Raw genomic sequence first — 26,524 nt, 5'->3', positions numbered from 1 at the left:
GAATAACGGAAAATAGTTTGAAAGCATATATTGAAGCTCAGTTTCAAGTTTTTATTGTATACCTGGGATCTTGGAAGCTCACAATTAGCATAGAAAATTAAATTAAGAGTATTGTGATTACACATAAATTGCTCTTTTTTACTCTACCTTGGAATTTGTGAGACAAAAGGGAAAAGCAACGAATGACCTCACAGGTTTTACAGGCTCCTCTAGCAGAAACAAACAAAAGATTAAGACACAGAATAAAAGAAAGACACATTTGTTTATTCTTTCATAATTTTTAGTATAAGCTTAATACAACCTGCCACAGTATCACCTTTTCCTATTTAAAAGATAAGGGCGATGGGGCCTTATTACTCTTTAAATCAGCGGTCACCAACTGGTGGTCTGCGGACCACTGGGGGTTCAAGAGGTCCAAAAGGTTAGCGACCACTGCTTTAAATTATAGCAAATTATTATCCTTCTGTTTGCACAATTTAGATTTTGACTGATCTTATATGAAAATATCTGTCTTTTGGCTATGTAAGTTTCTGCCTACATATTATGCAAAGGCATTGTAAGATACTCATTTTTGCATTTACAATTTTATTTCATCTGTTCTTCATCATCCTTTAATCCAGCCATGTATCATTTCAGTAGTAGCCCTCTAGGGCTAACCTTTCGGACCTCGCAGACCAGTGGTTGGCGACCACTTCTCTAGGGAATGGAACTCCATGTCAATGCCTGATTGATGCTGTACTAGAATAGGATGTCAGAGTTGTGGTGTGCTCCCTTATGAAGTAGGAGGCACCTTCTCTTAAGGCATCGGTTCTCAGCCTGTGGGTCGCGACCCCTTTGGCGGTCGAACGACCCTTTCACAGGGGTCGCCTAAGACCATCCTGCATATCAGATATTTACATTACGATTCATAATAGTAGCAACATTACAGTTATGAAGTAGCAACAAAAATAATTTCATGGTTGGGTCACAACATGAGGAACTGTATTTAAAGGACCAGAGGTTGAGAACCACTGTCTTAAGGAGATCCCTCCTTCTGACATAGTGCAACCAAATATTTATGTTTGTTGTGACAGTATTGTTTTTAAACTGTTGAACTGTGGTGCTGTTTTTGTACAACTAAAATTTTGAAATTATTAAGTACTCTTTTAATTGATTTTGCAGCTAACAGAACAAGAAGTAGAAACAATATTGGATAAGGCAATGGTCCTATTTAGGTTTATGCAAGAAAAAGATGTATTTGAACGTTATTATAAACAACACTTGGCAAGAAGACTTCTCACAAATAAAAGTGTTTCTGATGACTCTGAAAAAAATATGATATCTAAGTTAAAGGTAAGATGTATATAAGATGGAATGGAGTGTACCTAACTAATGTTTGTCACATGATTGAACAGCAACATTTGATTGTAAATATTTAACTGATTTAAAATACTATTTTTATAAACTTATAAAGCTGTACTTACATTTATTCAAGTTCTCAGATATTAGAAGTTTGCTGGAATTTCTCTTAGCATGGCAGTACATTCATGGCAATCTGGGAAGGATTAGTACAAGGGAAACAATAAAGGCAATATTACTATATAGTTCTGTCACAAAGGTACAAAGGTGTGGTCCATAGACCACCTGTACACATATCACATGAGGTGCTTGTGAACATGAGTTCTGGGCCCCTGCCTTCAGTGAGGTTATTGGAATATCCTAAAGAGATTTGGAATCTGCATTTTAAACACTAAAATTTGGTACCTGTACTCTTAAAGCAACTATAGGAAAAATTTAGAAATGATGACTGTAACATGGAATTGTTTATTTATATGTATGTTTTCTCATAGAAAAAAAACATCATTTATTTGTTGTTTTCTTACACAGACTGAGTGTGGATGTCAATTCACATCAAAACTGGAAGGAATGTTTAGGGATATGAGCATCTCAAATACAACTATGGATGAATTCAGGCAACATCTACAGGCAACTGGGGTAAATTGTTCTATTTCTATTTCTGTATGTTTTATGTAAAATCTTACGTAATGGACATTTTCATCTATATATCAAATAACTGGACTGCTGTTGTCATTTTTTAAAATGTCCATTAGTGTCTGTGAGTGCTTTAAAAAATTATTTTCCCCCATATAACCTCTTTTTCTAACTATTGATGTTAAATTATTTGTTTTTTATTCTTCTAAAACAGTTTATCCTCCTCACTTAAAGGGATGTGCAGAAAATTTAATAAATAGAATGATTCTGCTGTTAAATTCTTATAGACTGTGAAAAGAATATTGGGCTTATGCAAGCTTTCTGAAGTATATAATTCTCTTCCTTTCACTTTACCCCAGGATTGTGCTGTCTTTGTTACCTCCTATTTAATTGATATTAAATGGATCTGACATCCTCAGGATTGGTGGGGCTGGGCTGAGTATAAAAACACAGGCACTAGTATGTTCTAAGTGTAGTTTTGTATTGTGACTCCAGAAGGCAGTGAGCTGCAACTTCTATGGCTTTGGAGTCCAGTGGGGTTTTGTAAGGATTTAATTGGGTTCGGAATTTTACTTCTTTCTTTTTTTTACCTGTTTTACAACTTTACCTTAAGTTTAGAGAACTCCACAGTTTTTCTTTAAAAGTTTTCTCTCTCAAGTGACTGTACATATTACTTTGTAATTAAGACATACCACAACCATTTTTTAAAATAGTAGGTCTTTCCTTTAGTATTTAAATATTAGGTTACCACTTCTATGGTCCCACAGTCTCATAACAAACAAAATATGTGATAATAGCTAATTCTGTAGAAAAGGGCAAGTACATATCAAGGCATTCTCACCCACTTAACTGTCCGTGCCAAGCATTTTTCTAGGCACTGGGTGTACAGCAGAGAATGGAATAGGTAAAATTCCCTGCCAGTGTGGAGCTTATATTCTAATCTGGGAGACAGATGATAAACAAGATGAGTAAACACATAGCACCTGAGCTGGCAATAGAATATACAAAGGAAATCTGTAATAGGGAAGGGTGGTCAGACAAGGCCTCTTTTAAAAAATTAGATTTTAAGAAAAGACTTGAAGGTAAAGTCTTTGTTGGGTATGTGGGAGAAAAGGTTTACAAAAAAAAAAAGACTTACTGTTTTGGGTGTATTGAACCAAGTTGTGAGCTCAACACCCTAATCCACCCAACTTGCAAAGTACCAGCAGTTCTCAGCCCTCCTCCATTCATCATCTAAGAGTCTCTGCTGTGATCCTCTCCTATGCATCATCTAGGACAGTGATGGTGAACCTTTTGAGCTCGGTGTGTCAGCATTTTGAAACACCCTAACTTAACTCTGGTGCCGTGTCACATATAGAAATTTTTTGATATTTGCAACCATAGTAAAACAAAGATTTGTATTTTTGATATTTATTTTATATATTTAAATGCCATTTAACAAAGAAAAATCAACCAAAAAAATGAGTTCGCATGTCACCTCTGACATGCGTCTCATAGGTTCACCATCACTGATCTAGGATTTCTATCTAGTTTTAGTTTCTTTAAAATGGAGTGATCATTTAGTAGGTATTTGTGAAGAAATCTGAGTGTAATATTTCAAGATATTTTTTATAAGCTTATCTCTTCCTTTTAGAAATCTGTCACTAAATCACTCAGGTTAGATAAAAATACAATGATTTAGAATAAGCTGTGAATATCTATCTATATAAAAGCCTAAGCGATCGTCGCAACCAAAACAACCAAACGGACGACCAAGCAGGCTGCTTGGGGTGACCATGCCGGGGGGGGGGGGGGGGGGGGGGGGGAAGGGCAGTTGGGGGCGATCAGGCCAGCAGACAGAGGTGGTTAGGGGTGATCAAACTGGCGGGGGGGGGGGAATTAGGGGCTATCAGGCAGGCAGGCAGGTGAGTGGTTAGGAGCCAGCGGTCCAGGATTGTGAGAGGGATGTCCGACTGCCGGTTTAGGCCCAACATCCCCCAAGGGGTCCCGGATTGGAGAGGGTGCAGCCTGGGCTGAGGGAACCCACCCCCACCCTCCCACCCCCCCCGCACGAATTTCGTGCACCGGGCCTCTAGTCAATAATAAAGATACTATTTTACATTTAAGAATCTTTATATGCTTTATTTTTGTTTTCTTAAATTTGTTTAACAAGAAGAAAATATCTAATGTGACAGAGATAGTAGTCATTCGTATTCAAATATTCATAGAGCATCTACTATGTAGAACAGGATTTAGTATCGTATGCAAAGTTTGTTAGAATGTGAACTACATGAAAAAACATGTTGATCAATATACTTCAAATGTAGATGCAATAGGAGTATTTTATTTGTGAGTTAATATGGTAAAAATACTAAAATCTGAGATGAGAGCTAGTATCCTAAATTTTTCTTTAAAATGACACAGATATGACACTTAACATTTTATATAAAAAAGCTGCAGGGCCAAAGTTTGCATGTCTCAATGACACCACTAACCCTTTGTTCACCTGCTAACAACTGTCCTTTGGCCAGTGTTTTAAAGTCAACATCTTAAGCAATATATATAAATCTTCACCAGGAGAGTTAAAATTTGAAAAACACGGGTGGGCCTAACCTTTAAGAAGATAATGTTTTATTTGCTCAATATCGGATATGGAACTAACTACTTTGATAACTGACACAGTGTCTATATGGAACAGATAACAAATCCTAGTTAATTGTTGGGGAACATCTCTTTCTCCTTTACACAGGTATCATTAGGTGGTGTTGATCTCACAGTCCGGGTGCTCACAACAGGATATTGGCCCACTCAGTCAGCCACACCAAAGTGCAACATCCCACCAGCACCAAGACATGCTTTTGAGATATTCAGGAGGTAAATGTAGATCAAACTTTGTATTTCTAAGAACAAATAACTATCCAAAGTTGAAATAAATTTGAGCATTTGTAGTGTCCCTGATTGAGGATAAATATACATACAGTAGGTCCTCGGGTTACATCGGAGAACCGTTCCTATGGCGTGACATAACATGGTTTTTGCCGTAAGTCGGAACTCACCTACATAAGCACCTACGTCACTCACGTGGAGCACATACACAGCAGTAATGAAGTGAAACAGTAAAAAAAATTTAAAAGAAAGATAACAATTCCTGATCTTTACTTGTGGAAAATAAATAATAAAAATCATAAAGCACATATGTACATATGTCGAAATGATGGAACTTTTTTTTTTATATAAATACTATAAATGGGAGATGGCGCTGTAACCACGAAATGACGTACGTCGAGTCTGACATAACCCGAGGACTGTACTCCATTTTTTACCTGATGTTCTAAAGGAGAATTATCCTATATGCTTTTTATATGCATTGCATAAACTCTTTTCAGAGGAATCTTTTATTGATGTCCTTCAGCATTAGTGCATGCTATCTTTTTAACTCTGCCTTACATAAGGGTTATCCTATCTATATATATAGAAGGCTAATATGGTAAGTGCCCGTCCGGGTAATGACGTCACATAGCAATGTCCGGCTTCCTCTCCTAGCAATTAGCCTCCTTGCAGTTTCTTCAGCCCAGGAACACTAATTCCTTTATAGCCAGGTGGAAACGTTTTACACTGTAACCAAATGTCTGAAGTGTTTTCCCATGCCTCATTTCATTTGATCCTCACAGAAGTCCTGGAGTAGGTAGGTAGGAGACTCAGTGGAATCCTGTTTTATTTTCATTAGCCGGAAAACGGAGATTTAGAAAGTTTAGAAACTTGACCAGACTGAAAAGAAGTAAGAAATGGTGGACCTTGAAAATGACTTCAGGTTTTCTCACTGAGCAGAATATAGTCAAACACTGCTGCAGTTAAATATTTTACCCTTTGTTCTCCCAGCATGATATACAATAATCTGCTTTGTGTTGATATTTACTTCTGTGTTGCTGACAATTACCTGAAAGAGAAGTTGGGGTGCTTTACTGGGCTGGAAAAAGTTTAGCTACATCAGAAAGCAGGTCTAATTAAGCAAGTTTATTCTGTATCTGTAAAGGCTAAGTGGACTCGAGCATGCGAGATACATATAAATCTCTTGCTGGTGCTAATTGCATGCATGTGTTTTGATCTGAATTTGGTTGACACTTCTATTATAGAAAAAGGCTGAATAGCGATACTAAAATATTTCTTCTAATTAAATTTCTTTAAATGTGCACGAATTTGTGCACTGGGCCACTAGTAGTTTATAATTTCAAATGTGTAAATTGTATGATTCTCTAAAACCTCGTTTGATTTGCTGAAGGTTTTACTTAGCGAAACACAGTGGTCGGCAGCTCACACTCCAGCATCACATGGGTTCTGCAGATCTCAATGCCACCTTTTATGGACCAGTCAAAAAGGTAAATATTAAGTAACTTAAAATTAGTCTATAGAACTGATTTGTGATTTTTGTTGACTTGGGTCAATTATTTCTATTTCCTTGTTTCAAATATTAAAAAGGTGGGAACTTTGCTTTATTTACCTCTGTTCCCTCAGTTGCTAAATAACTTCATTTGACAATATGAAGATTATACCAGTAGTCTTCCTTATGGAGTGAATAATAATAATTACACATTTTTTATAAGATTAGACTTGAGACCATATTGCATAAAATAATAAGATGTAAGTTGATTTGAGGGCATACAAAGCTATGACTCCCCTTTCCAAATTCTTGGTCTCCTATAATCCTTATTAATTTTCAGCAATCAAAACTGGAAACATTAACACTTGAGATTTGTGAGATGTACAAAATGTTACTAAAGTGATTATTTTAAAGTGAGCACCATGCTAGTGAATTGCCTTCATTTTTAAAAAGTAATCACTTCTTTATATCTAAGATTGTGAGGTTTAGAGTACTTTTATTGCTTGCTATAACTTTAGTCAGGGTCATTTTCCTTAAAAATAGAAAAGTAGTAACAAGCTTCCAGCAAAACATAAAAGATAATACCTAAGTTGTCATCCAGGCAGCAAATGACTGTTTTATTCTATATTGTAATTAGAATTTTAGTAGTTTTATATGTTATTAAAATGGCTCTGTGTATTCTAATTTGTATATTTAATTGAAATGGGAAATATTCCTTGTAATTCATTTAGTTGAATAATGTTGGAAACTTTTGTATACAGGGTGAGGGGACAGTAGGTTTATAGCTGTTCATATGGAAAAATAATACAATAATTAATAAATAATGCAAGAATAAACTCTGTTTCTCCTACTCACAATTGTATACCTACTTTTGATCCACCCCATATTTAAGTGTAAGTGGGAAGGTCAAGGATACTAAAGAACTCAGCTTTTAATTATTGTTTGTTTTGATTTTAAAGGAGAGGATTTTTTCCTAAACAGTTATTTTATCTTTTGAAGTTTTATAAAACAAACCAGTAGGTTTTTTAAACAAAATTTATATGTCAGTTATTGAAGACTTAAATTTCTACTTTGTACTTAAATCAGCTGTAAGGATGGCAAAGGATTCCCCCATATCCTAGCTATCATTTGATATCTTGCTATCACCAGACCGCACAAAAAGAAACCTAACCCTACTACTTTTGGTAGTGGTATAAAGGAGTAATGTCATATAAGTCCATTATTATTCTATTGTGTACTGTTAAAATAATTTTAGTTGTAAAATTAAATTGTTCACACACACACAAAACGAAAACCTTAAATGAAGATTTGGTATATGTGTACATACACACATACACGTTTTTAAATAACATTTTCTTTTTAATGTAGTTTTGTAAAAGAGGGGCTTGTCATTACAGGGGTTATTTCTCACATATACTGTTAAAGTTACCAGGATGTGATAATGTCTTCGTTATGTTTTTTAAAAAATGAAACAGGAAGATGGATCTGAAGTTGGTGTTGGAGGGGCACAAGTCACTGGCTCTAATACACGGAAGCACATACTGCAAGTCTCCACTTTCCAGATGACCATACTAATGCTCTTTAATAATAGAGAAAAATATACATTTGAGGTATGGGTTTGTTATATAAATTTGAACCAATTGTTTTAGTTCTAATTTTCACATGTTACTTGAATCTTTCTTATATGAATAACCTTTAGAGTTATTATTTGATGATGAATATTACTATTTTAGTAACCTTTGTGAACATCATACACTTGTTGGGTCACATTTCATTTGGCTTTTTGAAATAAACTTTATTGAAGTATAAGTTTTATGTAATAAACATACCTCATATATGTGCACAATTTGATGAGTTTTAACAGGTGTACATACCTATGTAACTGCCATCACAATCTATAGAATACTATCCCCAAAGTGTTTATATTCCTTTGCAGTCAATTCCCTCCCACTGTCCCCCATACCCAGGCGGCCAGTGATCTGCTTTCTATCACCATAGACTAGTTTTGCCTCTCTAGCATTTCCCATAAATGGAATCATACAATATGAATTGCTTTTGTGGCGCTTCTTTTACATAGCACAGTGTTTTTTAAGAATAATCCATATTGTTGCATGTGTGGTTTTAGTAGTTTATTCCTTTTTAAGAAACTGCCAAACTATGTCCCAAATTGATTGTACCGTTTTACATTCCTGCCATCAGTGGAGAGTTCCAGTTGCCCTACATACTCTCCCAAATGTAGTATTATCAGTCTTTTTAATATTCGCCATTTTAACTGATGTATATTTTATTGTGGGTTTAACTTTGTCTTTCCTTGATGTTGAGCATCTTTTGTGTGTTCATATGTCACTGTGTCTTGTTGGTGAGGTGTTCATATATTTATTGAGATTTTTAAAGCTCTTTATAAATTCTGTATACCAGTCCTTTGTCAGATCTATGTCCTATGAATATTTTCTCAGTCTTTCACTTGCCTTTTCAGTTTCCTAGTGGTATGGGGTTTTTTTGTTGTTGTTTTTTTTTAATATTGTTGCACTATTATAGATGTCCCCCTCTTCCCTCCCCCCCTTTGCCCCACTCTATCCAGAGCCTCTCCCCCCCCGACCCCCCAGGCCTTCACTATATTATCTTCTGTGTCCGTGGACTATGCAATATGCAGTGAATCAAAGTGGTATAGCCTAGTGTGCAGACTTGTTGCATCATACATCCCTCTAGTTGTGTAGGGTAGGGACTAAATCGTATCCATGTACAATTCTCTTACTTTACCACTGACAAAAGATTATAATGAATTTAAAAATTATACAGTTGAGCCCTGGCCAGGCACCGAGAGGACATAGGTTCAATTCCAGTTCAGAGCACTTGCTCGGGATGCAGGCTCAATCCCTAGTAGGGGGTATGCAGGAGGCAGCTGATACTTGTTTCTCTCATCGATATTTCTTCCTCTCTCGTCCTCTCTCTTTTGCTCTAAAAAAATAAAACATATTTTTAAAAATTATACAGTTGACCCTTAAACAAGGTAGAGCAGTGATGGCGAACCTTTTGAGCTCGGTGTGTCAGCATTTTGAAACACCCTAACTTAACTCTGGTGCCGTGTCACATATAGAAATTTTTTGATATTTGCAACCATAGTAAAACAAAGATTTGTATTTTTGATATTTATTTTATATATTTAAATGCCATTTAACAAAGAAAAATCAGCCAAAGAAATGAGTTCGCGTGTCATAGGTTCTCCATCACTAAGGTAGAGCTTAGGAGTCCGACACCTGTCCACCTCCAGTTGAAAATCCACCCCTAATTTGACTCTATAGTAGTTGCCCCTTCACATTCCCAGATTCAACAATTGTAAAACTGTTGTTGAAAATGCAAAACTACTGTTTTCCATCCCAGGTTGTTTGAATGCATTGATGTGAAAACAGCAGATGGGAAGAGTCGGCTGTATTTATTGACAAACATCCACAGTGTACCCATGGCAGTTAAAACTCATGCATTCATGGCAACTATACATTTTTTTCCTGAACTGCTTTTATTATATTTTATTTATCTCATAACATCTAGCAACATTTATCACCTGCACTTCATAACGGTTTATTGCTTTTCATATTTAGTATTAATTACCAGGTACTTAATTTTTTTAATTTGGTCATACAGACAGTGGATATGGTCAACTTGGAATATAAATTTTGATTGTCTGATAGAAGGCCTTAGTTCAAGCTTACTTCGCTTCTCTCTACAAAAGAAGTTACTAAGCAAAGGAATCATGTTAATAAACTTGGAAGGAAGATTGTAGAGTATTTCTAAAAGTAGCAGTTATATGTTGGTTAACACTTTATTTTTACCTAACTATTAAAGCAGGTTCCTAATATTCTCTGCTGGATATTTTTAGATTGGGCCTTATATCTCCTAAAATAAAAAAGTACATGTATTTTTTTATTTTGTAATTTGAATCAAGGTTTTCTCTGTTTTTTGTTGTTTTTTCCAAATTAGTGAGATTTTGGCCCAGTATCATAATGGGGAATTCTTGGTTGTAAAATATTACTTTAGTAATATTACCTCTCTAACCACTGCTTGATCAATTTTACTTACTAGTTAATCTGCTTTAACCTGTCAAAAAGTCTGTTTATAATTATATCAATCTGATAAAATTTCAGGAAATTCAACAAGAAACGGATATCCCTGAAAGGGAACTTGTTAGAGCCCTGCAGTCCCTCGCCTGTGGTAAACCAACACAACGAGTTCTCACAAAAGAACCCAAGTCAAAGGAAATAGAAAATGGTCACATATTCACAGTTAATGATCAGTTCACATCCAAACTACACAGAGTCAAGATTCAAACAGGTATTATATTGTTTCTCTTAAAACATTGTATTTTTTTTTCTCTAAAAATTCTTATCTGTAGATTTTTAGCTTTTAAAAAAGCAAGTCTTCTCTGGTGCTGCATGACACGTAGGCTTAATTAAAGCCGCTTTTATCACTCTGTGTTCCTGTCACAATGCAGTTGAATCCAAGTACAGTAAACTTTTTTAAAAGTAATTCATAGTGGTGAATTTGATACTTGCATAGGTTTTTGATGCAGGAATTACAGTTGTTTTTTTATTTATTTATTTTAAAATTTAAGTTCTTTAATGTATTACATAAGTCTCCTTTTCCCCCCATTGACCTCTCCCCAGCCGACTCCAATCCCCAGCACATGCCCTCACATCCCCCGTCTGTGTTCATTGGTTATGCTCATATGCATGCATACAAGTCCTTTGGTTGATCTCTTACCCCTAACCCCCTGCCTTTCCTCATAGGTTGGACAGTCTATTCAATGCCTCTTATGACACTGGTTCTCTCCCTGTTGATCCGTTTATGTTGTTCATTATGTTCCACAAATAAGTGAGATCATGTGATATTTATCTGTCTCTGACTGGCTTATTTCGCTTAGCACAGTGGTTCTCAACCTTCTGGCCCTTTAAATACAGTTCCTCATGTTGTGACCCAACCATAAAATTATTTTCGTTGCTACTTCATAACTGTAATGTTGCTACTTTTATGGATCGTAATGTAAATATCTGGTATGCAGGATGGTCTTAGGCGACCCCTGTGAAAGGGTCGTTCGACCGCCAAAGGGGTCGCGACCCACAGGTTGAGAACCGCTGGCTTAGCATAATGCTCTCCAGTTCTATCCATGCTTTTGCAAATGGTAAGAATTCCTTTTTTACAGCAGCATAGTATTCCATTGTGTAGATATACCACAGTTTTCTAATCCACTTATCTGCTAATGAGCACTTAGGCTGTTTCCAAATCTTAGCTGTTGTAAATTGTGCTGCTATGAACATAGGGTGCATATATCCTTTCTGATTGGTGTTTCAATTTTCTTGGGATATATTCCTAGAAGTGGGATTACTGGGTCAAATGGAAGTTCCATTTTTAATCTTTTGGGGAAACGCCATACTGTTTTCCATAGTGGCTGTACCAGTCTGCATTCCCACCAGCAGTGCAAGAGGGTTCCTTTTTCTCCTCATCTTCTCCAGCACTTGTCATTTGTTAATTTGTTGATGATAGTCATTCTGACAGGTGTGAGATGGTACCTCGTTGTTTTGATTTGCATCTCTCAGATGATTAGTGACTTTGAACATGTTTTCATATGTCTCTTGGTCTTCTACATGTCCTCTTTCGAAAGGTGTCTATTTAGGTCCTTTGCCCATTTTTTGATTGGATTGTTTATCTTCCTTTTGTTAAGTTGTAGGAGTTCCCTATAAATTATGGAGATTAAACCCTTATCGGAGATAACATTGGCAAATATGTTCTCCCATGCAATGGTCTTTCTTGTTGTTTTGTTGATGGTTTCTTTGGCTGTGCAGAAGCTTTTTATTTGGATGTAGTCCCATTTGTTTATTTCTCCTTAGTTTCCATTGCCCCAGGAGCTGTATCAGTAAAGATATTGCTACGACAGATGTCTGCTATTTTGCTGCCGATGGTTTCTTCTAAAATTTTTATGGTTTCCCATCTTACGTTTAAGTCCTTTATCCATTTTGAGTTTATTTTTGTGTATGGTCTAAGTTGGTGGCGTAGTTTCATTTTTTTTTTTTTTTTTTTTTTTTTGCATGTATCCGTCCAATTTTCCCAAAACCATTTATTGAAGAGACTCTTATCTCCATTGTATGTTCTTGCCTCCTTTGTCAAATATTAATTGAGCATAATGGCTTGGGTCTATCTCTGGGTTCTCTGTTATGTTCCATTGGTCTATATGTCTGTTCTTGTGCCAGTACCAGGCAGTTTTGAGAATAGTGGCTTTGTAATATAGCTTGGTGTTTGGTATAGTGATCCCTCCAACTTTGTTCTTCTTTTTCAAGATTGCTGCAGCTATTTGGGGTCTTTTTTTGTTCCAGATAAATTTTTGGATAGTTTGTTCTAGATCTTTGAAGTATGCCATTGGTATTTTAACAGGGATTGCATTGAATCTATAGATTGCTTTGGGTAGGATGGACTTTTTAATGATGTTGATTCTACCAATCCATGAACATGGAATATTCTTCCATTTGTTTATCTTTCTCTATCTCTTTTTTCAGAATTCTGTAATTTTCTGAGTACAGGTTCTTTACCTCCTTGGTTAAATTTATTCCTACATGCCTTAATTTTTGTTTTGCAGTGGTAAATGGGATTGTTTTTTTAGTTTCTCTTTCTGTGAGTTCATTATTGGTGTATAAAAAAGCCATAGATTTCTGGGTGTTAATTTTGTATTCTGCTACATTGCTGGAATTCATTTATTAAGTCTAGTGTTTTATGATGGAGTTTTTAGGGTTTTCTAAGTACAATATCATGTCATCTGCGAATAATGACAATTTTACTACTTCTTTTCCAATTTGGATGCCTTTTATTTCTTCTTCTTGTCTGATCACTATGGCTAGCACTTCCAGTACTATGTCAAACAAGAGTGGTGAAAGTGGGCATCCCTGTCTCATTCTTGTTCTTAGGGAAAATGGTTTTAGCTTTTGCCCATTGAGGATGATGTTTGCTGTAGGTTTGTCATATAAGGCTTTTATTATGTGGAGGTATGATCCCTCTATTCCCACTTTGCTGAGCGTTTTTATCAGGAAAGGGTGTTGGATTTTGTCAAATGCCTTTTCTGCATCAATTGATATGATTATGTGACTTTTGTCTTTCAATTTGTTTATGTGATGTATCACATTTATTGATTTGTGGATATTGTACCAGCCTTGCATACCTGGGATATATCCCACTTGGTCATGGTGTATGATCTTTCTAATGTAATGCTGGATCCGATTTGCTAGGATTAACAATGGTTGGGTTACCAAAGAGATCAAAGAAGAAATTAAAAACATCCTGGAAACAAATGACAACACAACAATCCAAACCTATGGGACACAGTGAAAGCAGTCCTAAGAGTTACAGGCCTACCTTAGAAAACAAGAAAAAAAAAAAATGGTAATAAATGATCTAACTCTGCAGCTTAAAGAATTAGAAAGAGAGCAACAAGAAAAGCCCAGAATGAACAGAAGGAAAGAGATAATAAAGATCAGAGCAGAAATAAATGACAGAGACCAAAAAAACAATACCAAAGATCACTGAAACCAAGAGCTGGTTCTTTGAAATGATAAACAAGATTGATGAACCTCTAGCCAGGCTCACCAAGAAGCAAAGAGAGAGGACCCAAATAAACAAAATCAGAAATGAGAGAGGCGAAATAACAACAGACCCTACAGAAATGCAAAGGATTGCAAAAAAATACTATAAACAACTCTATTCCGACAAACTTGACAACCTAGAGGAAATGGACATGTTCCTAGAAAAATACGACCTTCCAAAACTCAAGAAGAATCAAAAAATCTCAACAGGCCGATAAGTAAGGAGGAAATTGAAGCAGTCATCAAAAAACTTCCAGCAAACAAAAGCCTGGGGCCAGATGGCTTCACAGGGGAGTTGAGCCAAACATTCAGAGAACTAAAACCTGTCCTTCTCAGGCTATTCCAAAAAATTCAAGAGGAAGGCACACTTCCTAGTTCTTTCTATGAAGCCAGCTTTACCCTAATCCCCAAACCAGATAAAGACACTACAAAGAAAGAGAATTACAGGCCAATATCCCTGAGGAATTACAATTTTTATGAACATATTACTACTTATAAAGTTATTCTTTTTAAGTGGGTAAATAATATTCAGTGGATGTCTGTTTTTAAAACTGACTTACAGATTTCTCAATTGAGTTACCTATCTGAAATTTGATCTTTAGATGAAGCTGTTTATATTTTGATGAATATTTTTAAGTTTGAAACCCTTAAAATTCATATTCTCATTCTAACTTAAAAACATAGAAATGGCTGTTGTGAGCACTTTTTAGTACAGCTTTATTTTTAAGAACATTCTATTTCTTGTATATTTAGCATACTGTAAAATGTGTGTTTTCAATGCATTTAAAGGAAAAAAAAGGCACTCCACCTTTGTTGATATTTAAACTCTAATGTAGTTTTCTACTTGGTCTTAAAACTAGTATCAGGAAGTGTTTCAGTATTAATTTATTTATTACAACTAATATATCTTGTGGTAAAACTGTTTTTAAAGTAAGAGAAAATTTTTAAATAGTTCTTTTACTTTAAAAAATTGTGTTTACATTATATGTTAATAAAATATAGTCTTTTTAAAATTATTTTAATGCTAAATATACATTGATTTCCAGAATATGTTGATTCAAGAACTTTATATACACACTTTTGTTTTCCTTTTTGACCCTGATAGGATCCATATGCTTGGTGAAGCAGGGTGGTGGGTCTTTGTCAGAGTCTTGACTACTTTGTCCCATAGTTGAAAACCATATCGTTGTATCTTCTTCACCAAAATTGATCCCATATCTTTGGGACACAATTGTAGATTAAAAATAAAACAACTCTGCCAGTGAGTCCTGTAATAAAATGTCTTTTTTCTTCAAAGTGCAAAACATGTGAATTTATAATTTTGGACAGATATGGATTTCAGGTTTCAGGACTTATTTGTATCCTAGATTTGGAAGAAAATGTATGGTGATATATAATAGATCTGAATTACTTAGCCTCACACTGCTTTACCCTAAATAATAACTATCTTTGCAATCACAGGTTTTATCATGCCCAGCAATTACGTTGTCAGATAGCATTGTTATTTTTAAAAGTCTTCACTTCATGGATATTTAATTTTTGGTGGTGTTTGTGTGTGTAGTGTTTTAGATCTGATTAAAATGGGAATGGAATGTAGTTATTTATATACTAGAGGCCTGGTGCACAAATTCGTGCATTGGTGGGGTCCCTCTGCCTGGCTGGCAATTGGGCCAATCAGGGCCAGCCAGCCGCGGGAGGGACCGCGGGAGGTTGGCTATGGAAGCGCACTGACCACCAGGGGGCAGCTCCTACATTGAGCATCTGTCCCCTGGTGGTCAGTGCATCATCATAGTAATTGGTTGCTTAGGCTTTTATACACACACACACACACACACACACACACGCATATATACACATACATGATGAAAAATTTGACTAGGTGATTTCTTAAAGTTCTTGCTGGTATTTTGTGTATGTTAAAATTTTCTCTCTGGTTATAAATACTGTGACCATAGGTTTTCTTAAGTTGTCAAATACCCATTTGCCCTTTGGAGAAAGTACTGAGGATAAAAATCAAATATTTGGACACTGTAACCATACCTATTTATGCTGCTCTTTACTGTAGTAGGTAATAGAAGTTCAAGCAAAGGAGTTAAAAGTATTACCTAATGCAACCTTTGAAAAGAACTAGGTTCTTTGTAATTTACAGCAGTTTCTGTAGTTAAGAGTCTTTCCATCACCACTGCTCAACCTTCTTCCTCTGTTCCCCTTCCATACATCTGCGTACATAGGTACCCACTTACATAAGCAAACACCTCTGTTGTGCTCTTAAGTACAGAGTACTGTGCTAGGCTCTAGGAGTGAGTGCCTGCCCTCATGTTTTCTAAAAATCATAATTCATTGTGTTTCATCACAACTTTCACATGTATTTTGGGGTGCATCTATTAAGGTGATCAAATCCAGATGAACCAAATGGATTGTTTAAAATAATATTTCTTTTTCCCTCCAACTTGTTATTTTAAATACTCCCAAATCTACAGAAAAGGTGAAAAGCACAATCATGGACATGGGTATGGCCATCACATATATTTCCAAGTCATTAAAAATTTGCCACATTTGCTCAGGCGCCCTTCCCTTCTCCCTCCATATAGGTATGTATTTGCTAGTTTTTAAATGAATTTGCAAACATATCACTTCCCTCCACATACTTCAGCATACATATACGTCCTTAAAATAAGATCGTTCCCCCATAATTGTAATCCTATATCACACCCAAGAAAATTATATGTCTCAATTGAATTTAATTCTATTGAAAGCAATCCCTATCTTTTTTAAGTGACATGGACTTTTTTGAGGAAAAGCATTCATCTAATTTAATTCTTTTTCATTAAGACTGATGATCTTTAACTTGGAAAGACACTGAAAGCAGAATTCTCAGCCAAGGGATTCTGGTTAGAAACAGCTAGAAACTTAGAAATATATGTGATGGCCATACCAGAATGATCTGAATTGTGTGTCTGCTGTCTCATGGGAGTGCCCCTGCCTAAGTCAGCAGTATCCCTTACAGTTCTTTGTAATTTTCCAATTTCTACCACCACAAACTTCACATCTATCTCCTATTGAACACCAATAACCCAAAATTTAGTTAATCATTTTTCTTTCTCTGTTACTTCAAAGAGAGCAAAGTTGTAGGAGAAAGGAACTTCTATATTTAATCCCTTAGCAATTGCCTTGAAGTCTGTAGAGCGGGGGTCCTCAAACTACGGCCCATGGGCTACATGTGGCCCACCGAAAACATTTATCTGGCCCGCCGGGTGTTTTTGCCGCCGCTGTGTGCATAGGAATTTGTTCATAGTTTTTTTTTAAACTATAGTCCGGCCCTCCAACGGTCTGAGGGACAGTGAACTGGCCCCCTGTTTAAAAAGTTTGAGGACCCCTGCTATAGAGAATAACAGAGTAAGATTTCTCCTGAAGATTGGAATATAGTATGCCTAGTGACAGTGAGATTGTAAAAGAAAAAATTTAATAAGATACATGACAAATTGTTAGATAATTGGTGAGAAGTGTAAATAATTGTTAAAGAGTTTCTTTAGTTGGCATTCTTTCCTCCTCTTTAAGCGTTAGAGATTACAGCCATAGTTTGAGTTGGTAAGCCATCAGGTATTCTCTTACCTGAGATACTTTTAGTGAGGGTTAGCTTGGAGTTGAAGTGGTAGTAGTTGACCTGTGGAAGTTACAAACAATGAAAATGACTGATAAGTTAACTGCTAAAGATAACCACCTATCATTTTTCTTTCAGGGAAGGAATCATATTCTATAAAAATAAAATTGGTTTTCTTATCTCTATATAAATAAATTCCTAATATTTAAAACAAATAATTTAGGATTGTAGGATTTTTATATCACTACTTGTTATTTAAGTATTTATTAATCACTGAATTGGGCACTTTGGGGATGTTTACTAGAAATGATGAGTATATGTGTATAGTCAGGTTGAAATTTCAGTCAAACCTTGATTATCCAATTTCTCCCATCTCGAACAATTTGGTTCTGGATGAAGTTCTCAGAAAAAATGTCTTGGTTGTCAACCAACACTTCACTTTTCACTCTGACATCCCTTTTATGCTGATACCTCAGCATGACTAAAAGCGGCTCTCAGACAACAAACAAAAGAAAAAATGCTTTTGTTGCTGGCAAAATCCACATCGATGATTACCACAATTTTAAAATGTAAATAGGCCATCAAGAGTGTTAATGTACTAAGGGTATGAAAGTGCTCACAAAACAACAGTCACAGGCAATTGAATAGGTAGAAAAACTGCTGTTGATTGGACAAAAAGCAGCTGGTGATAGAAATTTCGAGGCAGTGATAAATGAAAAATTGGTTTCAGGCTAGTGGGGAGTGGTTCAATAAATTTAAGAAAAGTGTTTATAAATTAAACAGTACATTAGACATGTACTGTATGAAAGGTTTAAATGGAATCATCTGGGGGTCTGGAATGAATTCAATTTACATTTCTAATGGGAAAAAATGATTCGGTTTTCTAACAAATCACTTCTTGCACAGCCTTCTTGAAACGAATTAAGTTCTAGAAACAAGGTTTCGCTGTAGTTTTTCTCAGGGAATGTTACTAATTTATATTATTTGTTTATAAACCACATTTTTTCATTACATTTGAAATTACACGATAATCACATAAATGTCTTTATTTCTCTTTTAGTTGCTGCCAAACAAGGTGAATCTGACCCAGAAAGGAAAGAAACAAGGCAGAAAGTAGATGACGACAGGAAACATGAGATAGAAGCTGCTATAGTGCGGATAATGAAGTCTAGAAAGAAGATGCAGCACAATGTGTTAGTAGCAGAGGTGAGGACACTGATGCTGGATTAGTGTAGAACAGCAAAACAACATGAACAGTTGAAATTTAGGAAAGTACTATATTCAACTGATTTAAAATAGAATTTTCAAGTTAGGAAACTATAATCAGGTAATACTATTAAAAGCATGGCACATTTGATATTTAATCACAGCCATACATTGAAATATGTGCACACTTCAAGAACTAATATTTGTTATGAAAATCATAGAATGTTGTCACATGAAAACAAAAAAATTTCACTACTATTCAATACTTCTGTATAAAACAAACTACCTTTATTTCTAAAATTAATCAGTTACCATTTATTGAATGTTCACATGTTACAAATTTCAAAAGTGGAAAAATCAAATCAAACACTTACAGCATATTGGCACTTAGGTGACTGGTTAGTTTTCCCAGGCATTTTCATTGGACTGCTAAGAGTGGGTATTTGATGGCAGTGCCTTGAGAAGTAAAATGAAGGTGCAACCATAAGAGAGTGACTTGGCTTTTGAGATGTTTGCTCATAGGAAAGGTCAAAGAGCAATGTTAAAGGTTGAGTGTTGAGGGTTTCTGGGTTTCATTTTTCTAGATGGGAAGATACTGAGCATGTTTATATAAGGATAAAAATTTTCAAAAGGAATGCTTAAAAACAAAAGGAGAAAAATGAAACGAGGGGATAATTGGAGTACCAAAGTCAAAGGAAAGGGGAGAGGATTGTGCAGAGCACAGGTGGGTGGTAGTTGTGTTAAGAGGAATGTTGAATATTCCTCTTCCTCAGCATACAGGGTGCAGGGGTGTGTTAGTAAAGAAAGGACTCAAGTATGGCTAAACATATATGTGTAAGGTGGGAGTTTGAGGAATTTCAAACTAAAATGGTCTTTTTTCCCTACATAAAACAGGATGTGAGGTTATTGTCCTTAGAAACTTGCTGAACTTGAATACTATAAATTAGTGTTATCAGTCTGTTTCAGAGATTGGCAGACTGTGTGTGTATGTGTGTTTAATAATCAGTTGTAGCATGAAAATGGCCACAGATAACAAGTGAGTGTGTTGTAGTAAGAATTAACAAAATAGGCAGTTGGCTGTATTAGGCCTGCAGGCTGCAGTTTGCTGCCTCCTGGTCTCTACACAAGGTATTATAAATTACAATTGTACTCAGCAGGGAGCTAAGAAGTAGATTTTGCATGATGTAGTAAATGTTGAAATGGTGTTTATAGACTAGAACCAAAGGAATCAGAGTTGAGGATACTGTTGAGTGTTGAAATGATCTTATGTGCAATCTAAACCCCCATCAGGAATGAGGTAAGTTCAAAAGAAGTTATTAAAGTAGATTGTCTGATTGCTTAGAAGAAAGGGTCATAGGATTAGAGATCTCAGGTGGGTCGAGAACAAGTTTGTTGATACTGGAATAAAAATACTAGAAAGATGATAGATTTTAGGTGGAGAGTGAGATGCTGAAGTTTCAGACTTCAAAGGATTATCAATTCGCTGTGGCCTTGGGAAATGAGCTGATCCAGCAGGAGTAAAAAAAAAAAAGCTGGCTTATGGATGAATGCTCTGCAAGAGAGGCCAGTGGATTCCTGGGGAAAGCATGGACTTGGAGCAGAGCGGTGTGGGTTCTCTTCTCTAACTACTGGCTCAGTTTACTACTTGTTGATGTCAGCTTTCCTCTGTGGCTTATTTTCTTCACTTGAAAAAATTAGACAACCTACTTTATAGGGCTAAGAGCATTACAATTAGAATATATACAAAATGCCTGATAGTGCACAGTCAAGACTTTGGCTGCTGCTATAGTTACTGTTATATTATAACTGGTGTCACAATACTTAGAATCCTGACATCAGTTGGAGAAAATAATGGCAACAGTAGCTCTTGGCATTATTCTAAAGCATCACCTCTGTTAACATTTAATATACACAGCAACGTCATGAGGTTATGTCCCAAAGCTAGTAAATCAGAGAGCTGGGATTTACGTCCAGGCAGTTTGGGTCTAGAGTTTGTGCTCTTAGACACATGCTACCCAAATTCTGTGAATTGGGAGGATATTCCAGAAGTAAAAATGGTTAAGTATTAGTATACATCATACTATAATATATTCCATTAATTCTAACCTACTATAGTATTTACATTCTGATGTGAGGAGGTAATCAGATTACTAAAGTTTGATCTGAGTCTTAAAGTGACACATCAGTTTTATTCAAAATTAAGAATTTTTGTGTTAATATGGAAATGTTATGCTTTTTAAATTTTCTGGTGAGAAATCGTTGTTTTACCTTTCGTTTTAGGTAACTCAGCAGTTGAAGGCTCGATTCTTACCAAGTCCAGTTGTTATTAAGAAGCGTATTGAAGGACTTATTGAGAGAGAATACTTGGCACGAACACCTGAGGATCGCAAAGTATACACATATGTAGCATAAAATGCGTTCAAAAATTTGATTTATTCTTGGACTGTATTCTTCGCATGGACTGGGAAGTTCTTTTAAATCATTAAATATTAAGACGACCATCTCTTCTATTAAATTACAGTACATGTTCTAGACCATTCAGATCAAGCCTTTACTCCTTTGAGAGTTTTCAACATCAATTGATTGAGCTTCAGGCTTTACAACGTTTATCCCTGTAGAGATCATCTTTACAGTTCCTCGGGAAAATGTGAATGTGCTGCGTTTTGTTTTCAATACTGTATGAAAACAGGAAAAAATAAAACAAAATTTAGAAAATACAAGCTCATTAAAATAAAATTGTTGGATTTCATTTCCCCAGGTCTTTCAGTGTTGATGTAAATGTGTTTTTGTAGTGTTGCTTAGCACTTTGGCATTGTATAAGTTGGGTAACAAAAATGGTAAAGGAAATGACCCGATTCCCAATTATCTTGCTATGCTTAAGGCATTTCTTTAGCTAGTCTTGTTTAATTTAAAGGTTTGATAAATATACAACGACCCAAGCATACAATTTGAGCATGCTTTATTCTACTACCACTTGCACTTATAATCTTATAGCCTTATGACCAGGAACCTTTGTTTTGGGCTCAATACACACCTTGATTTGGTTTTTCCCTATTGTAATTTGAGATTTCCCAAATTAAGTCTTATAATGATTAGGTTTTGTTCTGCATTATCTCTAGAGAAAAAGAATATTTTAGTATGTATAAATTATTGTACAATTTTTTGCTGTTGTACTCACTGCTGATAGTGGATTGTATAGGGCAGTGTTTTTATTTCATTTATTGTTGACAAAAATAAATGAATTTAGCATACACATACCCACTAATTCAAGTATGTTAGAGCACAACATTGGCAGCTGGTTGTATTTAAGTCAGCCCCTCTGAAAAGCACATATAGTCTACACTTTGTTTATAAAATATCGTAGGTTCCCCCCTCTTAAATATATATATTTTGGTGAAGCTGAGGTGCATGTTAATTTTCTGTTTCGAAATGCATTCTAAAGATGCAATAAATATGATTACCTTGATATTTTTAACAAGATCTTCAGTTCTTGCAGCTAACTGTGTTTTGGAAAGTGATTAAGCAATATTTTTCAAACCTGATGATTCTTGGATATTTAGCTATTGTCCTCCAAAGAGTCATCGATTCATGTTTTTAAAGATGTGCTTTGTGCTGAAGATTCGTGTCGGTTATCCTGTGCTTCCAACTTCCACCAATGTTTTTTACCTGATGGATCTGCCAAGAATTATAGTTTGCTTTATTTTTAATAACTTCAGAGTATTTTTATCTTCCATTTAATTTTGTCTCATTTTGTTTTAATAAGACATTGTTTCAGATATGTAATTGGGGCAAACCACTATAGATTCTATTGGATAGAAAAATGAAATGTTACTAATAATTTAAAATAACCGACCCTTCATTGACTACCAGTACTGTTGGTACATTTATTAGAATGTATGTCTCAGAAGATGGTTTCTGTTTAAATTTATGGTCAAGTTACAACTGAATTCTAATATGGATTAAAAACTCCACATAAATCTTTTTCCCCCATGCGTCTTGGGTTATAATTTTCCTTGTAGACTTGCAGATAAGCTCTTACTGCATTTAATTTTGCCTTCATTTGTATTCTAGAATTATAAACCTTATGCTCTTAGTCTCTACATTTCCCACTTTACCATGATGCAATTAAGATACAAATGAAAACTATCATGAACATTATTCTCAGGATACTTTCACCATACTTGAGCGATGGTAGGTCAGGAGTAACATAGAAAGCTGAAGGATTTCGCTTCTGATTCTTTACATAATTGGAATTTCTGTAACAGAAATATATAGGAAGATACTAGTATTTAAGGTTTCAGAATATTGCTCTCAATTCCCAATCAAGTGATATGTAACACCTTGGGGATTATTAGAATAACTCATTGCCAGGTTAATAAATATGAAGCTTGTAAAAACTTTATTTGAAATTGAAATGAGACATTAAAAGAAAAATTTAAGCACTAGTTTAAAGTATTAAAAGTTGTAAAGTTAAATTTATGTCATTATCTCAAGTGTGGACATACCAGTGAAATCTAGAATTTAGAGACATGTCCATTGGGAGGCACAGGTTTGATATTTACGCTTCTAAATGTTTTATATTGCAACACATTTCTGAATTGCAGTTGAGTTGAATGGTGGAGAATGCAACCATTTGTACTCAGTTGCATTTCAGTCAGTTGCAGTTTAGTTGAATGATCGGAGAATGATGCTGCATTGAAAAACAAAATTGAATCACCTAACATGCTTGTGTGTTTTAGGTCCTGAGTATTATGTAAGCTCATAATAATGCATTTTGATGTTGCTTTCTTTTCAGCAAGAAGTCATTCATGTTCTTTTTCTCAGTTTTTCTTAATGTCTTAATTTCAGAGACTAATGCATACTAACCATTTATTTAATCCTGTTGATGTGAATAAATTTTGGTGACTTATACTTGAAGAATTTTAAGGAGGGTGGATATGTAGTTTTCCAACTGCAAAATGATGTAATCTTTGTTCACTTGTTTAATTGTAATTCTCTGATATCCTCAAATCCAGGACAGTGTTTACTTTGAATTGTTATATAGTTATATTATTTAAAGATTGAAAATTCATTGCAGTTAGGGAACAGCCTCACAAATAAAATGTGGTTGTCATTGCAAGGATTCTTTATGTCAATGAATTTTAAAAGGGGATGGGGAAGGATGCGTTAGAATCACCTGTGCCGCATTGTAAACAGACATGTTCCATTCCCAAACCCCTAAGATGCTGATATGCCTTCTCAGTACGAACTCTTCTTATGGTAAAGCACTGTTGATCTGTTCCCCCAGTAACTTAATGAAACTATCAAATTTCAATACTCAGATGAGAAAGTACAGTCCAAGTAATACCTAAAATTGTATGTAAGAATTCTTGCAATGTGGGGATAATTGTAATTGCTAACTCTCAAAATTCTTTCTGCAGTTGCAATACTTAAATTCCTCAGCACAATGTCTGGCATGTGGTGGGTGTAGGCGCTCAGTAAATCTCAGATGAATGTGCCTAATGATCACTAAATGTCTTGAAAGAAAGTCCTAAAAGAATCAAATGATAAAATCTGTACTGCATTTTTGGGAGTATGACTAATATTTGATTGCATAAGGATTATATTTTTATAAATGGAAATTATTTCATGTTTGGTTTTCAACTAACTAAAAAGTTGAAAATGTAAAGCAACCGCTGGCTTCTTCCAGATGGTATTAAATGCTGATTTTAAAGCTGTTTGAGTTATAACATCTTATGAAAGAAAATATTCAGACTTAGTGATAGAAAAACTCATTCAAGATGCCTCTCATAGTTACTGGGGTCCAGGAATTTGGGCCCAATTCTGTCTGATTTTGAAAATTGTGCTTTTAATGAGTGTTAATGTGTCCCCAGTTTTGGCAGACTCTGATCAGAACTATCAATTGAATTTGGATCTGAAAGTAAATTTTCTTGGTGAGTATTTTGGTGAAAGCTTGTTTTGATCAATTAGAAAATATACCCTGGAGGATTTGATATTGTGGAACTTTTATAGATCCTAACCAAAAGAAAATTTTTGTGATATTGTCTGTGCATATTGGTGTATACAGTATGTAGGAATTTTGTTTATAGAACTGATGTTAGATATCAATATCTGTAGAATGAATTTTAACACATTTCCTATATGATGCTGTTCTCTGTATTAAAAGGTATCCACTAGAATGATTTTTTTAATGAAATAGAATTGTAAGTCGGAAGAGACAGAAAACGTACCACAAGGGACATGGCATCAGGTGGGTGAGGACAAAATCTGTGTTCTGTTCCAGTGCAGCCTTAGCAATAGGCAACCAGTATGTATGAGTATAATGTAGAGAGGTTCTGCCCAAAACCTATGCAACGTCTACATCTGAATGGAAGAGGAGGAAAGAAGGGAATGCCCTTTCAATCTAAAGTTTGCCTGCAAAGCAATTTTGCAATACTAAGGAAAGCATTCTTAACTATTTTTTGACCAAAATTAGTATTATCCAAATTTCCAATAAGGCATTCATATTCACCAAACTGACTTGAACTGATTAAAAATAATGCAATCCATTCTCAAAGAAGCGAAGGGTTGTACTCATGAAGGTCGTACAAGAATGTGCTACAGACTAAACTATTCCAAAAGAGGAGTGGCAAGTGCTTTGGTGTTTTAAAACCAGAATTTCCTAGGGAGGCTTCAAAACAAACCTGATGCCTCTTGTAGATTTGATTTTGTAGGGCTGAGGCGATCTTTGTGCAGTTGCATTTGGGAACCGTTGCTTTAGATTATAAGTTATAATAAAGCATATAAACTCCCAATTTTACTAATTAGATGAGAACATTCATCTTATGTGGTGGAAATTGTGAGATCTTTAACATCTTCCATGCACTTACTATGCCTCAGCTGGTTAAGGCAACAGTTAGTCAAGTCGAGATTTAATTAAAAGTGGGGCATTAACTTCATGCTACTCATGGTCACAGATCACAGTGACAATCACAACCAACCAATTGTCGGTGATCCTAATTGGGGGAGAATCCGTAATAGTGTCCTCAGAGTCAAAGGGCAGCCTGTGGTCTTACCGTTTTCATTAGGCACTTCTACTGGGAAAAATAGAATTTAGAAACTAACTATTCACAGCTCAGGGACCTCTGACTGGTTTGTATGAATTTAGCTAACAACTAAAAGTGATTCTAAGGAAGACGAGTGTCTGAACAGCGTGGGACTATTTTTTCCCCCCTTTAGAACTTTTGGTTGTGAAGCTAAATTTAGTGAGATCTGGGTGACAAAAGTTAGTCTATGCTGCCAACTCTGCCAGGTAAACGGTAATTGTAGTGTGGACTATGAGTGTAACCTAACAGGAGTGAAGTGTTTCCAGTGGAGTTCAGTCTTCGGTGTCATGATCACTTAATCTGACAAATGATTCGCTTAAGACCATGATACAACTCCCTAATACTCAAACCTGACTTTTATTATTCAGTAATAGGCTTTCATAGAAACACCCGTATTCTCTACCAGTAATTAAGCAAAATACATGCTTTTAATTTTATTCTCTTGAAAATGAAATTGAGAGTCATAAAAATAGTTCCTCCAAATTGGTGCATAGATTAAGATCTAAGTGTACAAGGAAACCCTTGGCTCCTCAACAAGAGAACTAATTCTCAAGGTTGGTGAAGCAGGGTGAAGGTTAGCTCAAAGAGGTGCACTTTGGAGATTTCTCAGTAATTATTGCTCTTCTCACAATCCTGGCCACAGTGACTGCTGCTTCAACCCAAGTGTGGATGCACAGCCCAT

General features: G+C 35.5%; 1 protein-coding gene across 3 annotated transcripts in view; it reads left to right on the top strand.

Annotated features, from left to right (window-relative positions):
* CUL3 (cullin 3) overlaps positions 1-22,223 on the top strand; it is a 103,464-nt gene extending 81,241 nt beyond the window's left edge. For all 3 annotated transcript variants that reach the window (XM_070422245.1, XM_070422246.1, XM_070422247.1), the window contains 8 exons: positions 1,162-1,332; positions 1,867-1,974; positions 4,700-4,824; positions 6,230-6,326; positions 7,804-7,938; positions 10,471-10,657; positions 18,612-18,757; positions 21,038-22,223. In XM_070422245.1, the coding sequence (XP_070278346.1) occupies positions 1,162-1,332; positions 1,867-1,974; positions 4,700-4,824; positions 6,230-6,326; positions 7,804-7,938; positions 10,471-10,657; positions 18,612-18,757; positions 21,038-21,169 (1,101 nt within the window). In that variant the 3' untranslated portion in view covers positions 21,170-22,223. The remainder of the gene's footprint in view (positions 1-1,161; positions 1,333-1,866; positions 1,975-4,699; positions 4,825-6,229; positions 6,327-7,803; positions 7,939-10,470; positions 10,658-18,611; positions 18,758-21,037) is intronic.
* The last annotated feature ends 4,301 nt before the right edge of the window (positions 22,224-26,524 follow it).

Source organism: Myotis yumanensis, unplaced genomic scaffold (assembly GCF_028538775.1).
Source record: "Myotis yumanensis isolate MYYU_CA2020_CCGP unplaced genomic scaffold, mMyoYum1.0.hap1 SCAF_8, whole genome shotgun sequence".
NCBI lineage: Eukaryota > Metazoa > Chordata > Mammalia > Chiroptera > Vespertilionidae > Myotis > Myotis yumanensis.
Note: the sequence above shows the minus strand (reverse complement) of the source record. Positions and strands in the feature narration are given on the sequence as shown.